Here is a 19,972-nt window from a genome sequence, read left to right as displayed (position 1 = left end):
ACGTCTGTGTACGGCAGTGGGTGGCAGGGTTGCAGTACTGGTGATTGTCCTTTAGGTGGCATCAGTCGCTGTCAGGATATAGGACTTTTGCAGAATGAATCGGGCAGGCTCTTTGCATGGTTCACCAGTTCGTATGAATCTCTTATATCCGCCAGACCCAACCAGAAAAATATCCACTGCTTGTTTGAAAAGCTACCGTCGCTGTTCTTAAAATACCTGTATCAATAGAAAATCGTGTAAGCTATTAGAAGGGTAAGGAACTCTGGGGTTGTAAACTTAAAATATGGCACTTATTTTTATTTTATGCCAAAACAGTGTCACCTTGTCTTGTTCCTGCTACTGCAATCCAGCTTTATTAATGTGAAGGGTGCTAAATTCAATACCACATCCAACCTGCGAACCGTTGTGGTGCTGTTTATAAAAAAAAAAAGCAGCCATTTTTTTTTTATTTTTTTACTTGGTCTCCACTTACCAGGAATTAATCGGATTAGTGGCTCGTGATCTCCAGAACAGAGTCTGCAGGTCTTGTCGCACACACTCCCATAGCATCTGACCGGATCCTTGCCCTTGCCTTCCAGAACTGACTACGAACTTGTCCAGGTAGGGGGTTCCTCCCAGAACCGGTTCTGTGGTTATGATGGCAGCTGCATTATACCTGTAGGATTATTTATTAAGGTAACTTATCGTGGCCATAACATCTTGCTATAATTGGATTTTTTTTCTCCAGAACAGCGCCCCTGTAGTCCATGGCTGTGTCTTGTGTTACAACTCGGCCGCATTCACTCGATTAGGAATCCCTAACCAGCTGTAGCAAAACTACATCTCCCAGGCATTCTGGAAGTCGTAGTTTTGCAACACCTGGAGAGGCACAGGTGGGGGATCACTGCACTAGGAAAAAAAGATTTAACTGCAATACCAGACACAGCCATTGACAAGAGTGGCACCGTTCTGCAAAAAAAAAAAAAAAAAACAATACATATCCTCTGTACATCCACCCTTTGTTATCCTGTCACCTACTCTTCAGATAGATAAACAGAGTGCAGTCGCTTTGCCACAGTGCTTATATAATTCTCCTTCAGCTTTTTCTGGAAAGATCTGTTCACCAGGGAGATAAGTCGACTGGTGTCTACGTCTTGAAAAGAATCGAACCGTAACATTCGTTCTGCGTTCTTAAAGAGGGTCCCAGAACCTGTGGAGGACACAAGGTGAAAACCAGAATGGCTGTTTAAAGGGGACCTCCAGGGATATATACACAGTGAAATCTCCCTTAGTGGACACCTCCCACCTTCCAATAGCGGACAGTCTTTAACTCCCCGGCAGAGTCCCATAAGAATGTAGAGTCCCTTTGCACCCTCCGAATAGGGGATATTCCCAATAGTGGTCATGGACACACCAAATAGGGGACAAAACTCTCCCAATAGGGGACAAAACACCCAATAGGGGGAAAACACTCCCCAACAGGGGACAACCAGGCTTATGTGCCCCCCTACCTTGTACACAGGACTGCTGTCAGCGGGGGTACAGCCAGTACCTCAGTAAGTGGCTCAGGTTCCCAGGGGGCCCTGGCCCCTGCTGAACCCCCTTGTAGCAGCCCCAGCACACCCCATGTGCTAAATCACCCCCTGTGCCAAATCATTCCCTCATCCCCATACCAGACCATCCCCCCCATTCCAAGTCATTCCCCCATTCCCTCATCCCCTTGTTCTTCTTACTCCTTACCTGGCCAGCAGGCAGTGATGAGTGGTGCTCCTCTGTGCTTCACTCAGCGAGCACAGTGACGGCCACGAGCAGCGGCGGCTGTCCGAAGTAACGAGTGACGTATGGAGTGTCACTCATCACTGTTGGCAGCTGCTGCTGCCCTCATTGAGTGAAGCACAGAGGAGCGTCACTCATCACTACCTGCTGGCCAGGTAAGAAGAACAAGGGGATGGGGGAATGATTTGGCATTGCGGGGGGGGGGGGGGGGGGAATGATTATATTGTTGAGATGTTTCAAAAGCCTTATCACAGTGCAAAATTATTTATATTTAGCTTTTTATCATGTTTTGTAGGTGATTACACTCTGGAGTGAGTACAGAACAGTGGGACATTTCTCAATAGTGGACACTTTTTTATTCCCTGTGAGTGCCCGCTATTGGGAGATTCTACTGTATACATAATATATACTGTATATGTTACAGTTAAAACTAGTTAAAACTGGTTTTCCCTAGTAAAAACTAGTTTTGACTGAATCCCTTTGTGAAAACTAGAATTTACAGTTTTTTTTCCTAGTTAAAACCAGTTCTTACTGAACGCCTTTGTTGAAACACCAGTTTTTACTAAATGCCTACTTACAAACCAGAATACTTACTGAATGCCTTCGTACAAACTAGAATTCTACTAATCAAAAACCGAATGTCAATTGAAACTGGTTTTAAGTAGAGAAAACTAGTTTTAACAAAATTACTTAGTTCAAACAGTTTTCACGGAGGTCAAAGTTCATCTAGCTCACACATGGTGCTTGAGAATCATTCTTATTGGCTGTGCGATGCTGCCTGACTTGTGGTGGGTTGACCACGCCGCCTCCACATACCCGTGTACCCCTCTGCTAAGCACGTTCATGCGGGTCGACCACACTGCCTCCCCATGACCACGTACCCCCTTAACTAAGCACGCTTATGCGGGCCGACCATGTCACCCTTGCATACTCCGTTAAACACCAAAACAAAACTTTTGATATGTTGCACATCTTGGCTAAACAATATTTTTTCTAATAAACTTCTTTAAAAAATTATCCTATTTTATTAAAGAAAACGGTCTTTGAAAATCGGGTCACTAGGAGTCCTCATAACTCCTGGGACACTGAAGAGTCCCGCAGCAGCATCAGCTTGTCCACGAGTCATGGACAAGAGATGGCTAGTGGACAAAGCTGCGGATGGGACTAGCGTTCTGCTGTGCTCGCTCCCGGCCTGTCACTTTGCCTGGGGGAGCGCGCAATTGCCAGGAGCGAGCGTGCATGAATTTACAGCATCAGTGCTAGGAGCCTCTGAGGATCGCAGCACAAGACCAGGAGTTCATAAACTTTTATGGAGCTTCACTTCAAGGGACACCATTATATTTTTCTGTAAATATTTCTACTTTGCTACAGTTTTTTTTTTTTTTCTTTTTTCTTTCTTTTCTGTGGTGGCAAAATTTGGCACAGGGGGAAAACAGCTGATCCGACATGGGATGTAATGGAGCTACGGACAGTGCAGGACTTTACAAGATATGTGACTTTGACTTCTGTAATATGCTGACAGTCAGGGGCATCACTAGATTAAAACATTCAGGGCCTGTGCCCCAAATGAAAAGACAATTGGCCCAAATGTCAGCTGCTGAATGAGTCCATATATCAGTGTTTTCCAAGCAGGGTGCCTCCAGCTGTTGCAAAACTACAACTCCCAGCATTCTCAGATAGCCAAAGGCTGTCCGGGCATACTGGGAGTTAGGGAGGTAGATTTGAAACATCTGCTTGGGAAACACTGCCATACACACAGCAATCTTGGCCTGTCTGCTCAGCTCCTCCCCCTTCTCTGCCCCGCTCCTTGTTGTGCATGTGATCTCAGACTCACACAGAGGCCTGCTGATGTCAGAGGAAAGATTTTAGACTGCAAAAGAACAGAAGATGAGCAAATTACAAAGGTAAGAGTATAAATACTGTGCCCTGGCCCCTGCCATTTTATACTACCCTACCCCAACACAGTGACATCACTGCATATATACTCTATACTGTAACATCACTGTGTGTATTATCCCCGTACTGTGACATCATTGGGGTGATCCCTGTAATGTAACATCACTCATCACTGTGTATTATCCCTGTACTTTGTGCACTATCCCTGTACTGTGACATCACTCATCACTGTGTATTATCCCTGTACTTTGTGCACTATCCCTGTACTGTGACATCACTCATCACTGTGTATTATCCCTGTACTTTGTGCACTATCCCTGTACTGTGACATCACTCATCACTGTGTATTATCCCTGTACTTTGTGCACTATCCCTGTACTGTGACATCACTCATCACTGTGTATTATCCCTGTACTTTGTGCACTATCCCTGTACTGTGACATCACTCATCACTGTGTATTATCCCTGTACTTTGTGCACTATCCCTGTACTGTGACATCACTCATCACTGTGTATTATCCCTGTACTTTGTGCACTATCCCTGTACTGTGACATCACTCATCACTGTGTATTATCCCTGTACTTTGTGCACTATCCCTGTACTGTGACATCACTCATCACTGTGTATTATCCCTGTACTGTGACATCACTGTGTGTATTATCCCTGTACTGTGACATCACTGTGTGTATTATCCCTGTAATGTGACATTACTCACACAGAGGCCTGCTGAGGTCAGAGGAATGATTTGAGACATTTGACTAGGTTTCCTACTTAAATGTATGTCATGGAAGGTTTTCCCGACCTGTGACGTACATGTATGTCATGCAGATACTGGCTGCTCCTGAACATGTAGCACTGCACCTGGCAAGATGGTGGTGATAGCCAGCCATCTTGCCTCGGACCAGTGCCCCACCACCACGATCGCTGCACCATGCTGGGGCCAACAGGGGAAAAAGAAAGAAGAGCCACAGGAGGTATGTATGCCAAAGGGGAGGGGGGGTGTGAATGTTTGCCTGCTATGTAGGAAATGTTGCCTACAATGGGGGAACTGCTGCCTCCTATCGGGGGAACTGCTGCCTGCTATGGGGGAACTGCTGCCAACTATAGTGGAACTGCTGCCAACTATGAGGGAATGGTTGCCTACTATGGGGGGGGACCTCTGCTGCCTATCTAGTGTGGGGGACTTCTGCTGGATATCTAATGTGGGGACATCTGCTAGATACCTAATGTGGGGAGCTACTGTATCTACTAACTAGAAAGCTATTATGGAGACTACCAAGCTAATAGGGGGGCTACCTACAACCTACATAGCTCATATGAGGGTTTTCATTTATTGCACAGCTATCTGGGGGATTTACTTTTACATTCGCTATATTTAGTTTTTTCCCTAATAAACACTGAAAACACACCCTTTGTCCCATAAAAAAAACTGTCACATGACATTTAAAATAGTATCGTAATTGATATCGGTGAGTACTTAAAAAAAAAGTATTGTTACTTGTACTCGATGTTAAAAAAAATGGTATCGGGACATCCCTAATAACTAGATTTATTTGGCATGACTATCTCTCTTACAAGTAGAGAATTTCAAATCTAGAAAAATGCAAATAACGACTGCATGTATCAACAAAATTTACTAATAATATAAAGTACAATGTGTCGCAAAAAAAACAAACAAAAAAAAACTGTCAATTTCAATGTCCATTTATTTGTTTTTGTTTTTTTCTGTTTAGGTGTGTATTCATACAATAGGATGTTCTTAGCAGTTTGCTATTCTCCCTGGATTGGGAATGGTTAATGCTCAGAACCAATGAGATCTCGGGTGTGTCTATTTTAACCAGAGTTCTCCTACATTCTCTACTGGTTATTTTGTGCATATGCTACTATTATGTCTGTTTGTGCAATATACTGTACTTCCAAGTCTGCTTGAGCATGCACTTTGTATTTATCTTGTGATGTTTTTTCTGAGTTTTAGCCATGGTTAAATAGTCTTGTTTATTGTAGATTTTAGTCTGTGTTATTTGTCGTTTTTTAAGAATGAGTATGTCTGTCCTGGTTACTCTGTGTTCACAATGTGAGAATCCTGTCCTGTTCCTCCACATAGTGGAGTTTGGTTTTTAATTTATCCAGTCTTGTATCTTGATATATATCCTGTTTTGAATCTGGAGTAATATCTTGTCTAGTATCCTGACCAATGTCCCTTTACATTGTAGAGTTTGGTTTTCATGTATCCATTTTTATGAAGTTCATGTTTGTTATCTGTGTCCAGTGTGAACAGTGTCCTATGTTACCTGATCAGTTTAGTGTTTTAGGTTTTAGTTCTTCCATCCATCCCCTGCTTCTCTTGGATTCTGCTGTATTCTTGTTGCATACCTAGTCTTGTTCATTTTATCATGTCTGCCTTTTATCTGATATCTGGTTTATGAACTGTTTGTTAATACACTAATTTCTGCCCTGTCAGTATTTGTATCCTGTCTGGTATATCTGGTTGTCTAGTAGTTTTCCGTTTCTGGTCTGTGACCAACTATGTATATTATTTGATTTTACGCCACTGCACTGTAGCGCAGGGAGGAACAGGTTCCAAGTTGCCTATTCACCACTTAGGGTGTATGGGCAAGTAGGCAGGGAGAGTGTCACTAGTGATAGCTTAGGGCTCACCCTCCCAGTCTCCCCAGTCAGGTATGACATCAATTCTAGATTTCACAAAGGCATAAATTCTAGTTTGTTCAAAGGCGTTTAGTAAAAACTGGTGTTTCAACAAAAGCATTCAGTAAAAACTGGTTTTAACTAGGAAAAAAGTCAAATCTAGTTTTCACAAGGCGTTCAGTCAAAACTAGTTTTCACTGGGGAAAAGCAGTCAATTCTAGCAGTCAATTCTAGTTTTCACAAAGACATTCAGTCAAAACTAGTTTTCACTGGGGAAAAGCAGTCAATACTAGTTTTCACAAAGCCATTTAGTCAAAACTAGTTTTCACTAGGGAAAACCAGTTTTAACTAAAAACTAGTTTTAACTGTAACATATACACATACATACACAAAAAGCTCCAAACTCCACACTGTCTGGTTATGTTCCCAGTATATGATCCTGTCTGATATACATGGCTCCTGTGGCCCCTGTTGTCTTCTCTGGCTGCTTGATATTCTTTGCCAACTTCCCCTCCTCTTGCCTACATCTCCCAGCAATCATTGCAGCTCTACTGTGCCAGCTCACTCTCTGAAAGCTGCCCCCACCTTCCTGCTCTAAGCAGCAGAGAGAGATTTAGTGTCTGATTGGCTGAGGCTGCACAAACCTCCTATATCTCAGCACTAAAGAGAGCATGACTCATCAGTGCAGGGCAGAAACCACATGGTCTGTATCTCTCAGGAGGGTGGGGGCTGCTTTCATAAAGGGACTTGGACAGAGACAGAGTGGATGGCTGGATGATGTCATTCCCTCACTTCATTCATGTAAGTGATGAACAAATAGGGGAAACTGCTCGGTATAGCTAATGAATGATATTTAGACAATTAAATAGAATGATGAGAGGGAAAGAATGGGCTATGGGTTTAGTTTCCTGGAGTACCTCTTTAAGTGAAAGAAGTCAGAAGTTCATCCACTAATGTAGCAGAGGCGAGTTTTTCATTTAGTTTTTAACTTTTCATTACCCAGTGCAAAATGTCTAACACTGGTGTCTTCATATATAGAGGAGGGTATTTTGGACCCAGGGCACAGGGGATTTTACTAATTCTGCACCCCCATTATCTACACCCCTAATGCTGCCGCAGATATTTGGCCCCATGTTTCATATTATACCCTATTATCTTTATATGATGGGCACCCAAGGATGGCTTTATAGATTCTGTTCTGCTTTTTCCCATTCACCAGTGTTTCCCAACCAGGGTGCCTCCAGCTGTTGAAAAACTACTACTCACAGCATGCCCATACAGCCTTTGGCTGTTCGGGCATGCTGGGAGTTGTAGTTTTTTAACAGTTGGAGGCACCCTGGTGGGGAAACACTGACATCCACAATGGCAGATACTGCAATGTAAGGACACTGTATGATGTCAATTCTTTCTGGGGCATCCTCGTTTATGGATAGGGCCCATATCCGAGCGTGCTTGTTCTGCTGATGCCTGCCGCCTATTGAATGTCCACCAGGAATTTTTGTGGACGGACATTCTGCAGTGTGAATAGGACCTAAGATTAAGTGGCTCTGACCACTGGAACCTCTCTGCAACTCAAGAACAGAGTCCTGATTCTTCCATTGGACTGAAGCAGCAGTGATGCGCGTGCAGTGCCGCTCCTTTCTTTATCAATGGGAGTGCCAGAGTTATCCAAGCCTTGTACTCTGCTATCTCTGACACATATTCAGTCATTGGAGTGCCAGTGCACATTCAGAACTGCTGCTTTATTCCAACAGGAGACTTAAATGGGTACTCCACTGGAAAACATTTTTTTCTAAATCAATTGGTGCCAGAAAGTTAAACAGATTTGTAAATTACTTCTATTTAAAAATCTTAACTTTTCCAGTACTTATCAGCTGCTGTATGCTCCAGAGGAAGTTCTTTTCATTTTGAAATTCTTTTCTGTCTGACCACAGTGCTCTCTGCTGACACCTCTGTCCATTATATGAACTGTCCAGAGCAGGAGAAAATCCCCATAGCAAACCTATCCTACTCTGCACAGTTCCTGACATGGACAGAGGTGTCAACAGAGAGCACTGTGGTCAGACAGAAAGGAAATTTAAAAGAAGAGAACTTCCTGGTCATACAGCAGCTAATAAGTACTGGAAGGATTAAGATTTTTAATAGAAGTAATTTACAAATCTCTTTGGGAGAATATGTGAATAAAGCGGCACTCACTAAGTCCAACGTAACAAGCAAGACTTTTTATTCCATGCAGGGCAGTGAAGTTACAAGTGCGGGGGAGACAGGGACGCAAAGGAGTCCGGCTAACAGGTCACAGCCGTATCGTGCTTACTGCACTTCCTCAGACCGTCCCATCCACAGGGATCCACCCAGGTAAATACCTGAGAGGCTCCACCAGTGGGCGGGTGTTTCTGCGATCACGTGTAATACAAAAATTACAAAGACATTTAAAACCACTTAAAAAACCGTAACTAGCAGGACATTACAGAAACTGTTGCAAAAAGGTGTTTATATGAATATACTTAGATCTAATTTATCGTTCAAGCCGAGGTTCCCCTGCGCGTTGGTACGCATGATCCAGCGGGCCTCGGCTTGAAGTAATAGCTTGCGTTTATCTGAACCATCGACTGTATCTATCTTTTCGATACCGAAGAATTTTAACGCCTTCTGATTACCTGCATGGTCACTCAACATATGGTCTATGACTCTAGGTGAGTCCTTTTTAGATTTTAGGGAGTAGAGATGTTTTCGGAATCTGTGGTGCATCGGGCGGATCGTGCTGCCGGAAATTTTGGACAGGGGATAATTAGTTTTTCCGCAGGTTTTTTGGATAGAATTTTAGATCTAAGTATATTCATATAAACACCTTTCTGCAACAGTTTCTGTAATGTCCTGCTAGTTTCTGTTTTTTAAGTGGTTTTAAATGTCTTTGTAATTTTTATATTACACGTGATTACAGAAACACCCGCCCACTGGTGGAGCCTCTCAGGTATTTACCTGGGTGGATCCCTGTGGATGGGACGGTCTGAGGAAGTGCAGTAAGCACGATACGGCTGTGACCTGTTAGCCGGACTCCCTGGCGGCCCTGTCTCCCCCGCACTTGTAACTTCACTGCCCTGCATGGGCACGTTGGATTTGGTGAGTGCCGCTTTATTCACATATTCTCCCAAAGAGATTTGCCGTCTGTTGAAGCTGAGCACCCCATCAGCCCTGCATGGTTGTATTGCACACCTGTGTTTTGCTAAAGATTTTGTGGGCCGGATTATTGGTTGTGCCGAACGCTGTTTCTATCATTACAATAATTTACAAATCTGTTTAACTTTCTGGCACCAATTGATTTAAAATGTTTTTTTTTTCCAGTGGAGTACCCCTTTAAGTCTCCTGTCAGAATAAAGCAACAGTTCTGAATGTGCACCGGCACTCCAATGACTGAATATGGCACTGTCAGAGATAACAGAGTACAAGCCTTGGCTAACTCTGGCACTCCCATAGATAAAGAAGGGAGCGGCACTGCACGCGCATCACTGCTGCTTCAGTCCAATGGAAGTCTCAGGACTCTGTTCTTGAGTTGCAGAGAGGTTCCAAAGTACCCCTTTAAGAGGAGTCTCCTAACCCCCAGTGATCATACACCTGTTCATAGGAGATAAGCATCATAAGTGGGACAATTCCTTCAAGGGAGATAATAGAAAATGCATGCACTCATTCATCTATGGATTTTACATAGGACTGCAGAACACATCAAGGCTTAGGTTGTAGGGCCGGTGGCAGAAATGGGGACTGGCAGTGCAAGTAGCAGCCACATGTCCTGCCTCTATGGTATGTAAATCCTCGGATGCTGCCTTATAGATTTAGTGACAAATTCAGCTCTGCTCTATTTGTAAATGCATTCACCTTCCTACCTTTGTTGCTGAAGAGCTCACTGAGCACAGCCCGGGCTGATGTGATGACTGCAGAAGATGAAGGAGGCAGACGGTTCAGGAGATCCACGATGACCGTCACTTGCTGCCGTTGTCGTTCGCTCATCCATACGGCATTCCTCATCAGTTCTAAGTCTGCGGGAAGATTCACGTGCCCGACGACCTGTAGGGAATAGGGAGGTTACAGTAGTGCAGGTGAGAAAGGCCTGGGATGACAGTGTTGCAATCTTTAGTTGGTTCTGTAGACTATATAACATAGTTTGGATGTAGCAGAGCTAAGTCTGTTATGTGACACCACTGTGGCGATATCCTAGTTTGTTTTAGTGGTTTTCCATTGGACTACAAGCAATTCTTCAACATTATCTTACTTATCATGATACTTAAAATAAACTGCTGGATGATAACTTCTGTTGCATTTGAGCAACAAGAATGTCTTCTAGAAAACACCACCTTAATCCATCACCTTCCCTGTGGAGCTGAGCTGCAATATCGGACACAGGCTATGGACATGTGTTTCACTTTTTTAGCCATGTTTGTCCTAAGAAACATCCAACTTAAGGGTAGGGTCACAAGTCGTGCATCTGCAGTGTATTTCACGCTGCGGATGCACTGATGTTAGTAACAAGAGCAAGTTCTCTGCTGCAGCCGGGTAGCTCTGTGGGTCTGCTAGCAGTGCTGTGTATATGTGTCTACAGCAGGAAATTCACCACTACGAGCGAACACACAGAACGACCCAGCCTCAGCAGGGAGATCACTCTTGTGACTGCTGTTGGTGCATCCGCAGTGTTAAATACAGATGCCCTAAGTGTGACTTTACCCTAAATGGGCTTTCTTAAAGGGGTACTCCACCCCTAGGCATCTTATCCCCTATCCACAGCTGGGACCCCACGAGATCTCCGGGCTGGCACATTATGTTCAGAACACAGGCGCCGGGGGGCAGTGGATATGATATCACACCACGCCCCCTCTATTCATGTCTATGGGAGGAGGCATGGTGTGACATCATGACCACGACGGCCTGAAGACTGTGTTCAAAACATAACGTTCAGAACGCCGAAGTGCCGACCTGGGGCATCTGGCCTCTGGGATCCCTCGCGATCAGAAATCTTTTTTTCCCATGTCCTTTGAATAGGGGATAAGATATCTAGGGGTGGAATTCTACTTTAAGACAAACATGGCTGAAAAGGTGCCACACCTGTCCATAAGCTGTGTCTGATATTGAATATGAATGAAACTGAACTGCAATACCCTACTCAGCCTGTGGACATGTGTGGTGCTGTTTTTTGGAAGAATGCAACCAAGTTTTTCTATTATTGGACCACCTCTAGTTCACTCTCAGATGGTCACTGAGACAGAGCACCTTGGATTTGCTCTAACCACTAAATCATAAGCCACTTCTTAAAGCCCTTTGTAAGATTTCAGATTGCCTTACATTTTCACTTAGATCCTTCAGTCCGCCTGCCGTATTGAGGAAGATGATCTTAAGTGGATTCAAGACCCGTGAGATGCTGGTGGTCACATCCAAGGAGTCCATAAGAACTGAACGGCCGGAAGGTGTCTCCCCAATAGGACAAATAATGGGAATGTTACCAGAATTGAGGCACCAGGTGAGCAGTTCCATGTCCACCGCTGAGACTGTTCCATAGCTAGGAGAGAAGATCACACTCTAGATCAGAGGTTTTACACCAGGGTGACGTAAGAACCCAACAAGGGTGCCACATAGCATTCTGGTGTAGAAGATGGGGAAAGGGTGCACTAGAACTCCTGTGGCTTAGCACCGCCACAGGTGTTCTAGCACATTTTAGTCTTTAAGGGCTGTAGGCTACAGACAGCATTATGCCTGCAGCCACTAGATGCACAATGAGTGACATTATCCCAAAGGCAGAGTTGCTCCCATCGTTTTTTAATTTTTATCCCCAGACAACCCTTTCAAAGATGGCATCATCAGTGAAATCAGTGGGCCCCCTTTAGAAAGGTCTAAACTCAGGAGGGATCTGGTAGCCTCGATATATAATTCTAACAGGCCAGCTAACAATGTGTGAAGCTAAATTCCTCTAAATTCCTCTAAATTCCTCTCTTTCCAATATTTTCAGACCAGACCCTAGCCATACACATTAGACTTAGGTGTGCTGAACTAGCTACTTCTAGTTGAACCAGTTGATCATCTTATGTATTAGAGGTGGAAATGATTAGTTGCCAAAAGAGTGTCTGGCAGTGGCTTACTTCCCTCTCCCTATTGCCATGTCTAAACTACGAGTTAAGCATACATGTGTATGGGGTAATTTGTAGAAAAAGCTATTGGAAGTGTACAGCCTGCTTTACGGCTGGACCATCAAGGGACTCTTTTGGGTATACCAGACTACCTTATGGGGGTCACTTGAATATGCTCTATAATATCATTACAGGGTGAGTAGGAAAACCTTTAAACCTCTGTGATCTTTAGGGCATGCTTGTGGTTGTCGTTTTGCCACAATTTGGGGACCATTCTTTTAGAGTATTTTAATGGCTCCCAACTTATGACTGACAGAGGAGAAAGACAATGAAGGAGAGTATAGACAGTACCAGCCATCTTGTTCATGAGCGGTCAGCACAGAGCCTCCATTGAAAAAGGGCAAAGCAGTACCAGAGTTGGTATGGATGGCATCCACCAAAGTCTGGCAGTTGTGGACAAGCAAAGACTTGGCATCGCTAACCGAAGGTCGGGCACAGTATGTGCTGGGCAGCCCCATCACCACCAATGGCTTCATATCCATCCTCTGGAGAAAAGACAAGGCAAAGGCAACGCTGGTCAAGGACCTCTTGCAGCTGAACACGTTTTCATCCACCTAAGAGAAATCATACAAACGTATAAGTGACCATTGCTTTGATGCAATTTTTCAACCTGTGGCCAAAAGGGTTGCATATCTTGAGTCTTCACAACCATTTTATCTATTGAACCATTTAGGACTTTTAGGACACTGGGCAATGAAGTTTTGACTTTTTGGTGCTTAGTGGATCACAGGGTACACAACTCATATATCCATGGGCCTTTGCATCAGAAATGGACATGAATTAAACTCCCTGCAACCAGTTTCTTGGTCTGTCCAAGTTCTTATTTGCTTATTTGTTTACAGCACACATATAAAATACTGCAGTACTGAGGTGTGTGGACATCCTAAAGTAAACTCCATTTTGTTATTGGCATTCTGAATAGGTAGAACATTACGTGCTAATAATTTCTTAATAGATTTTCATGGTAGTCAAAGGTACTCAGCTCCCTGTATATGAGAGAGAGAGAGAGAGAGAGAGAGAGAGGGAGAGAGATTAGATAGAGAGAGAGAGAGAGGGAGAGAGATTAGAGAGAGAGAGAGAGAGAGAGAGAGAGAGAGAGACCAAGCGAAATAAAAAGAGAGAAAGAAAGAAAAAAAGAGAAAAAGTAAGAAGAAAAAAAAGGAAGGGAGAGAAAGCGGGAAAAAAAAGGAGAGAAAGAAAGAGAGAAAAAGAAAGGAAGAGAGAGAGAGAAATAAATTAATATAGAGGAAGGAAAGATAAAAAGAGAGGGAAAGAGGGAAATTGAGAGAAAGAGACAGATAGGTTTTGTTAACACAGCGAACGGTTCGGAAAATAATTCCAGTAAAATTCACCGCACATCATGTCCAATGAGATTCCACTGTCCCATTCACACAGCAGAATTTCTGCCATGGAAATTCTACATTCTGTAAAAATGTAAGATCTGTAAGATTCCACAACAGAATCCCAGTGAAGTCAATAGGGATTAGAATTTTGGCGGAATTCTGTGTTTTGAGCGCAAAGAAATTCTGTCCGAATTCTGCAAAACTGGGAAAAATCTGCAGTCTGCTTTTCTGTACAGAATGTGAGCGGAATAGCAGAATTTCGGCCATGTGAACATAGCCATAGAAGGAAAAACAGAGGAGGAGAGAAGAGAGGGAGGGAATAAGATGGAAAGAGAGAGAGGGGAGAAAGAGAGTACTGGAGATAGAGAGACAGAATAGGGGGATGGGGAGAGAGAAGGAGAAGAGAGAGAGAGGATGAAACAGAGGAAAAAAGACAGAGAGATGAAGAAAAGAGAGAAGGGGAGAGGGAGATAGAGAGAAATATGATCCAAAAAAGGACCCAGAATTAAAAGGGGTTCATAAAAAAAAAAAAAAGCGCCACACTCAGGTTGTGTCCGGTATTGCCACTCAATTCAATTAAAGTAAATGGAGGCAATTTATAATACCAACACACGACCTGAAGATAGATACGGTACTATTTTTTTTTTAGAAGAAATCAGCTATGTTTTTATAATCCTGGATAAACCCTATAATTTTAGACTTAAAATTGTTGCTTAGATAGAAAGACGTGTAAGAGAAACCTTTATCCACTTTTATATTTGCTCTTTCTAGTAGTTGACCAGGTTCACGCAGAAGCCTCGTGTTTGTGTAAATAAATGTCATGGAATTTTCCCACCGATGCTGCGGCTGATAGATAGATAGATAGATAGATATAGATAGATATATCTACAGTGTATGGTTCCCCTCATAGATTCTATTTGTGACAGCCTACTTACTCTACATTCACATTGTCACTGGGTTTAGAATATATTGTCTAGTGCAGTGGTCTTCAACCTGCGGACCTCCAGATCTTGCAAAACTACAACTCCCTGCATGCCCGGACAGCCATCGGCTGTCCGGGCATGCTGGGAGATGTAGTTTTGCAACATCTGGAGGTCCGCAGGTTGAAGACCACTGGTCTATAGTCTTTTTTGGGAGAGGGAGATTTCTCCTACCAAAGCTGACCAAAGACATGGAAATCTAATAGACACTGCATTTGGCCTATAGCTTTATGTTTTGTTGGAGGCATTTTCACACCTTAAAATAATCAATCAATAATTAACTAATCAATCTATATATATATATATATATATATATATATATATATATATATATATATATAAAACTCAATGGCCCTGATTTACTAAAGTCCAACTGACTTTTTTTCTTGGTTTATGCTCCAACATTTTTGTCGCACCATCCGTCAGCAGACAGCTCTGTGTTTCAAACGGAAAAGAATTTCCTCTGTAGTATTCAGCAGCTAATAAGTACAGGAAGGATTAAGATTTTTTAAGAGAAGTAATTTACAAATCTGTTTAACTTTCTGGCACCAGTTGATTTAAAAAAAAAAAAAAAAGTATTTCACCGGAGTACCCCTTTAACCCCTTAACCCCTTCAGGACGGAGCCCATTTTGGCCTTAAGGACCGGAGCGTTTTTTGCACATCTGACCACTGTCACTTTAAACATGAATAACTCTGGAATGCTTTTAGTTAGCAATCTGATTCTGAGATTGTTTTTTCGTGGCATATTCTACTTTCACATAGTGGTACATTTTTGTGGTAACTTGCATCCTTTCTTGGTGAAAAATCCGTAAATTTGATGAAAAATTTTACAATTTTGCATTTTTCTAACTTTGAAGCTTTCTGCTTGTAAGGAAAATGGATATTACGAATAAAAAATTTTTTGGTTCACATATACAATATGTCTACTTTATGTTTGCATCATAAAATTGACAAGTTTTTACTTTTGGAAGACACCAGAGGGCTTCAACGGTCAGCAGCAATTTTCCGATTTTTCCCAAAGTTTCAAACTCGGTATTTTTCAGGGACCAGTTCAGGTTTGAAGTGGATTTGAAGGGTCTTCATATTAGAAATACCCCATAAATGACCCCATTATAAAAACTGCACCGCCCAAAGTATTCAAAATGACATTCAGTCAGCGTTTTAACCCTTTAGGTGTTTCACACGAATAGCAGCAAAGTGAAGGAGAAAATTCACAATCTTCATTTTTTACACTCACATGTTCTTGTAGACCCAATTTTTTTATTTTTACAAGGGGTAAAAGGAGAAAATTTTTAATTGTTTTTGTAGCCCAATTTCTCTCGAGTAAGGACATACCGCATATGTCCATGTAAAGTGTTCGGCGGGCACAGTAGAGGGCTCAGAAGGGAAGGAGAGATAAGGGGATTTTGGAGGGTACGTTTTTCTGAAATGGTTTTTGGGGGGCACGTTGCATTTAGGAAGCCCTTATGGTGCCAGAACAGCAAAAAAAAAACCCACATGGCATACCATTTTGGAAACTAGACCCCTCGGGGAATGTAACATGGGATAAAGTGAACCTTTATACCCCACAGGTGTTTCACGACTTTTGCAAATTTAAAAAAAAAAAAACATTTTTTACCTAAAATGCTTGTTTTCCCCCAAATTTTAAATTTTTAAAAAGGGTAATAGCAGAAAATACCCCTAAAAATTTGAAGCCCAATTTCTCCCGATTCAGAAAACACCCCATATGGGGGTAAAAAGTGCACTGCTGGCGCACTACAGGTCTCGGAAGAGAAGGAGTCACATTTGGCTTTTTGAAAGCAAATTTTGCTCTGGGGGCATGCCGCATTTAGGAAGCCCCTATAAGTGCCAGAACAGCAAAAAAAAAACCCACATGGCATACCATTTTGGAAACTAGACCCCTCGGGGAACGTAACAAGGGGTTAAGTGAACCTTAATACCCCACAGTTGTTTCACGACTTTTGCATATGTAAAAAAATAAATTTTTTTTTTACCTAAAATGCTTGTTTTCCCAAAAATTTTACATTTTTAAAAAGGGTAAAAGCAGAAAATACCCCCCAAAATTTGTAACACAATTTCTCCCGAGTACGGCGATACCCCATATGTGGCCCTAAACTGTTGCCTTGAAATACGACAGGGCTCCAAAGTGAGAGCGCCATGCGCATTTGAGGCCTGAATTAGGGATTGCATAGGGGTGGACATAGGGGAATTCTACGCCAGTGATTCCCAAACAGGGTGCCTCCAGCTGTTGCAAAACTCCCAGCATGCCTAGACAGTCAACGGCTTTCCGACAATACTGGGAGTTGTTTTGCAACAGCTGGAGGCTCCATTTTGGAAACAGTGGCGTACCAGACACTTTCATTTTTATTGGGGAGGGGATGGGGCTGTGTAGGGGTATGTGTATATGTAGTGTTTTTTACTTTTTATTTTATCTTTTGTTAGTGTAGTGTTTTTAGGGTACAGTCACATGGGCGGGGGTTCACAGTAGTTTCTCGCTGGCAGTTTGAGCTGCGGCAGAAAATTTGCGGCAGCTCAAACTTGCAGCCAGATACTTACTGTAATCCTCCGCCCATGTGAGTGTACCGTGTACATTCACATTGGGGGGGGGGGGGGGAACATCCAGCTGTTGCAAAACTACTACTCCCAGCATGCGCTGACAGACTGTACATGCTGAGAGTTTTAGTTTTGCAACAGCTGTGGGCACACTGGTTATGTATCACTGAGTTTGTGACCTAACTCAGTGTTTCACAACCAGTGTGCCTCCAGCTGTTGCAAAACTACAACTCCCAGCATGTACAGTGCATGGTGTACATTGACTGCTGAGAGTTGGAGTTTGCAACAGCTGGAGGCACAAGTTTCACAACCAGTGTGCCTTCAGCTGTTGCAAAACTACAACTCTCAGCAGTCACCGACAGCCAACGGGCATGCTGGGAGTTGTAGTTATGCAACCAGCAGATGCACCGCTACAACTACCAGCATACACTTTAGCTGTTTGTGCAAGCTGGGAGTTGTAGTTATACAACAGCTGAAGGTACACTTTTCCATAGAAAAAATGTGCCTCCAGCTGTTGCAAAACCATAAGTCCCAGCATGCCCATAAGGGAATGTTGGGAGTTGTGGTGGTCTGCCTCCTGCTGTTGCATAACTACAGCTCCCAGCATGCCCTTTTTGCATGCTGGGAGCTGTTGCTGAGCAACAGCAGGAGGCTGTCACTCGCCTCCAACGATCCACGCAGGAGAGTCAGTCCCTCGTCGTCGCCGCCGCTGCTCCTGGGGCCCTGATCCCAACATTGACGCGGGGATCGGGGTCCCCAGCACCCGGGGTGCACGTCCCGCACCCGCTCACGTCCTCCGGAAGAGGGGCGGAGCGGGTGCGGGAGTGACACCCGCAGCAGGCGCCCTGATTGGTCGGCCGACGAATCAGGGCGATCGTGAGGTGGCACCAGTGCCACCTCACCCCTGCAGGCTCTGACTGTTCGGGGCCGTCAGAGACGGCCCCGAACAGCCAGTAATTCCTGGTCACCGGGTCACTGGAGACCCGATTGACCCGGAATCGCCGCAGATCGCTGGACTGAATTGTCCAGCGATCTGCGGCGATCGCCGACATGGGGGGGCATAATGACCCCCCTGGACAATATGCCGGGATGCCTGCTGAACGATTCCAGCAGGCATCCGGCTCCGGTCCCCAACCGGCTAGCGGTGGGGGGCCGGAATTCCCACGGGCGTATGGATACGCCCTCGGTCCTTAAGGACTCGGAATGCAGGGCGTATCCATACGCCCTATGTCCTGAAGAGGTTAAGGACATAGGGCGTATCCATACGCCCCCGTTTCCAAGTCCTTAAGGACCGAGGGCGTATGGATACGCCCTGAGCATTTCCGGCCCCCGCCGCTAGCTGGAGAGGAGCCGGTGCCGGTCATTATGTCCCCCATGTCGGCGATTGCCGCAGATCGCAGATCCAGTGACCCGATGACCCGGAATTACTGGCTGATTGGGGCCGTCTCTGACGGCCCCGAACAGCCATAGCCAGCAGGGGTGAGGTGGCATTGGTGCCACCTCACGATCGCCCTGATTCGTCGGCCGGTTTCCCGGCCGACCAATCAGGGCGCCTGCTGTGGGTGTCACTCCCGCAACCCGCTCCGCCCCTCTTCCGGAGGACGTGAGCGGGTGCGGGCAGAAGACCCCGGGTGCAGGGGACCCCGATCCCCGGCGTCCCTGTTGGGATCGGGGCCCCAGGAGCGACGGCGGCGGCGAGGGACTGACGTGTGCGGCGGCATCGTGGAGCAGCAGCAGGAGGTGACAGCCTCCTGCTGTTGCTTAGCAACAGCTCCCAGCATGCAAAAAGGGCATGCTGGGAGCTGTAGTTATGCAACAGCAGGAGGCAGACCACCACAACTCCCAGCATGCCCTTATGGGCATGCTGGGACTTGTAGTTTTGCAACAGCTGGAGGCACATTTTTCTATGGAAAAGTGTACCTTCAGCTGTTGTATAACTACAACTCCCAGCTTGCACAATCAGCTAAAGTGCATGCTGGGAGTTGTAGTGGTGCATCTGGTGGTTGCATAACTACAACTCCCAGCATGCCCGTTGGCTGTCGGTGACTGCTGAGAGTTTTGCAACAGCTGAAGGCACACTGAGTTAAGTAGCAAACCAGTGTGTCTCCAGCTGTTGCATAACTACAATCCCCAGCATCCCCAGCCAAAGTAGTATGCCTCCTGCTGTTGCATAACTACAAGACCCAGCATGCCCTTCCGCTGTCTGTACATGCTGGGGGTTGTAGCTTTTGCAACAGCTGAAGACACACTGGTTGCAAAACACTGAGTTTGTTACCAAACTCGGTGTTTCACAACCTGTGTGCCTCCAGCTGTTGCAAAACTACAACTCCAAGCATGCACTGATAGACCGTACATGCTGGGAGTTGTAGTTTTGCAACAGCTGGATGTTTCCCCCCCCCCCCCCCCCAATGTGAACGTACAGGGTACACTCACATGGGCGGAGGATTACAGTAAGTATCTGGCTGCAAGTTTGAGCTGCGGCAAATTTTCTGCCGCAGCTCAAACTGCCAGCGAGAAACTACTGTGAACCCCCGCCCGTGCGACTGTACCCTAAAAACACTACACTACACTAACAAAAAATAAAATAAAAAGTAAAAAACACTACATATGCACATACCCCTACACAG

The 19,972-nt window shown here is 44.6% G+C and overlaps 1 protein-coding gene across 1 annotated transcript in view; it reads right to left on the bottom strand.

Annotated features, from left to right (window-relative positions):
- Positions 1-19,972, bottom strand: part of NAGS (N-acetylglutamate synthase) — a 72,721-nt gene continuing 52,749 nt past the window's right edge. The window contains exons 3-8 of the mRNA XM_056547676.1: positions 12,760-13,022; positions 11,630-11,843; positions 10,180-10,360; positions 1,018-1,189; positions 473-655; positions 1-216 (exon numbers count right to left, since the gene is read on the bottom strand). Of these exons, the coding sequence (XP_056403651.1) occupies positions 72-216; positions 473-655; positions 1,018-1,189; positions 10,180-10,360; positions 11,630-11,843; positions 12,760-13,022 (1,158 nt within the window). The 3' untranslated portion in view covers positions 1-71. The remainder of the gene's footprint in view (positions 217-472; positions 656-1,017; positions 1,190-10,179; positions 10,361-11,629; positions 11,844-12,759; positions 13,023-19,972) is intronic.

This window comes from Hyla sarda, chromosome 12 (assembly GCF_029499605.1).
Source record: "Hyla sarda isolate aHylSar1 chromosome 12, aHylSar1.hap1, whole genome shotgun sequence".
Taxonomy (NCBI): Eukaryota; Metazoa; Chordata; class Amphibia; order Anura; family Hylidae; genus Hyla; species Hyla sarda.
The sequence above is the reverse complement of the archived record's forward strand: the minus strand, read 5'-3'. Positions and strand labels throughout refer to the sequence as shown.